General features: G+C 39.5%; 1 protein-coding gene across 1 annotated transcript; it reads left to right on the top strand.

Moving 5' to 3' along the window:
- Positions 1–56: 56 nt before the first annotated feature.
- LOC102294476 (CUB domain-containing protein 1) lies at positions 57–1,558 on the top strand. The gene is made up of 2 exons (XM_005953575.2): positions 57–425; positions 529–1,558. The coding sequence occupies exons 1-2, from the start codon at positions 418–420 to the stop codon at positions 959–961; spliced, it is 441 nt and encodes a 146-aa protein (XP_005953637.1). The 5' UTR covers positions 57–417; the 3' UTR covers positions 962–1,558.
- Positions 1,559–1,670: the final 112 nt, after the last annotated feature.

The raw sequence follows: 1,670 nt of genomic DNA, 5'->3' as shown, positions 1-1,670 counted from the left end.
TTTGAGCATGACTCCCCAGAGCAAACAGGTTAGGAAGGTATTTCAAACTTGATGGTCTGGGTAAAACCTCGTCATCACTAGGTCCAGATTTTTCCAAGACTTTGGTTTATGACAAAAAGAACTGCAGCACTGTGACCAGATCACATCAGCTTGATAACTTTAGCATTTGGTGTAAGGCACCACAGGAATATGAGGCTGTAGTGTAGCTTCACACTCGGGAGGATAAACGATAATTGAGTGATTTTCCAGCTTCAGCAATTCTATTTATTGTTGAATTCTTTTTTACAACCACTGCACAGTCGAAAATGTGATCCAAATGTTAACCAAGTTAATTGTTTCTCCTCTATAGCACCTTTAACCATCATCCTGGGTGTAGTGGCTACTCTGCTGGTCATTTCTGTCATAGTGCTAGTTGTAATGATTAGGTGAGTATTTCTATTATTTAGTGTGTTTTCAAAGGGGATGACCCATCAATAGCTGAATAAAACAGAAAATAATCCCAATCTTCTCTTTTCTCCTGCCAAACAGGAAGAACAAGAAGAAGAAGAAGGAGAAGAAGAAGAAGAAAGGCAATTATGAAGTTGCTGTCTATAATCCTAATGGCATCAACTTCTTACCAGGATACGAATCCCCAGACGTGCTGGGGACTTGTAAAGATGATGAGTCCCATGTGTACGAAGAGATTGATGACACTCTCGTCTACACACACCTGCTGAAAAGGGGTGCAGAGACTGGCAACTATGAAGAAACATATAAACCTGTTTCAGGACACAGAGACTCTCAAAAGCCACTGCTCTCATCACAGCAGGGCCCTCCACGCCCCAACAAGCCACCAAGCAAAATCCTAACCCCGGTGGACAATACAATTTACCAGAATATGATTTACCAGCCTAAGGATCAAAGTGAGGACGAACAGCTCCCGAATCTGGGGCCTCGACTGGAGCTAGAGGGAAGCAACTGAGCAGAAGACTGGACTCAGCTTTTTGATTTTTCTCTTGACCCACTTGAACTTTGGGATATTCATTCCCTGTGTGATTGATCGCTGTTCAGCCTCACAAAGCACCTTTTCTGAGTGCAGCTTTTGCACTAAAGTGAGGCACACACAAACAACCTGTCTGCAGCTGTTACAACGTTTTGTCCCAGATTAAAGGCTCTTTTATTGCAAAAGTTGCTCTCAATCATCCCCTGTAGCTGCATCTGACATAAAACATATTTATTTCGTAGTAAGGTCAAATATATTGCTTTTTTAATGTGTCACGACGGGATGAGTCCTTTGTCCTCATCGGAGACTAGTGGCATAATTCCCCTGCAATTAAACTGCATTTCAGTGTATTTTATTTTTAATTTCAGTGTAGTTATTTGACTGCAATAACTTAAAGCAGATACACTGGAATAATGGGGTGAGAAGTCAGGTTTTTACAGAAAACAGAAATTATTTAATTTAATTTTAAGTAGTGCACAAGTAATTTTATAAAGTTCATGACTTATTTATTAGTATTACAGAATATCAGGTATTTTAAAGGAAAGGGGAGAAATTAACTACATTTAAGTAGTGCATTAAAATACAAAAGTCTTTTTTTTTCTTTTTTGCCTGTCCCGTTTGGCTCTTTTGCCATCAGAATTATTGTCTAAAGGCAAAGAAAGATGCCCAACGGATTTACTTTACCAAA

This window comes from Haplochromis burtoni, unplaced genomic scaffold (assembly GCF_018398535.1).
Source record: "Haplochromis burtoni strain Fernald_Lab_line unplaced genomic scaffold, NCSU_Asbu1 Contig_5494, whole genome shotgun sequence".
Taxonomy (NCBI): Eukaryota; Metazoa; Chordata; class Actinopteri; order Cichliformes; family Cichlidae; genus Haplochromis; species Haplochromis burtoni.
Note: the sequence above shows the minus strand (reverse complement) of the source record. Positions and strands in the feature narration are given on the sequence as shown.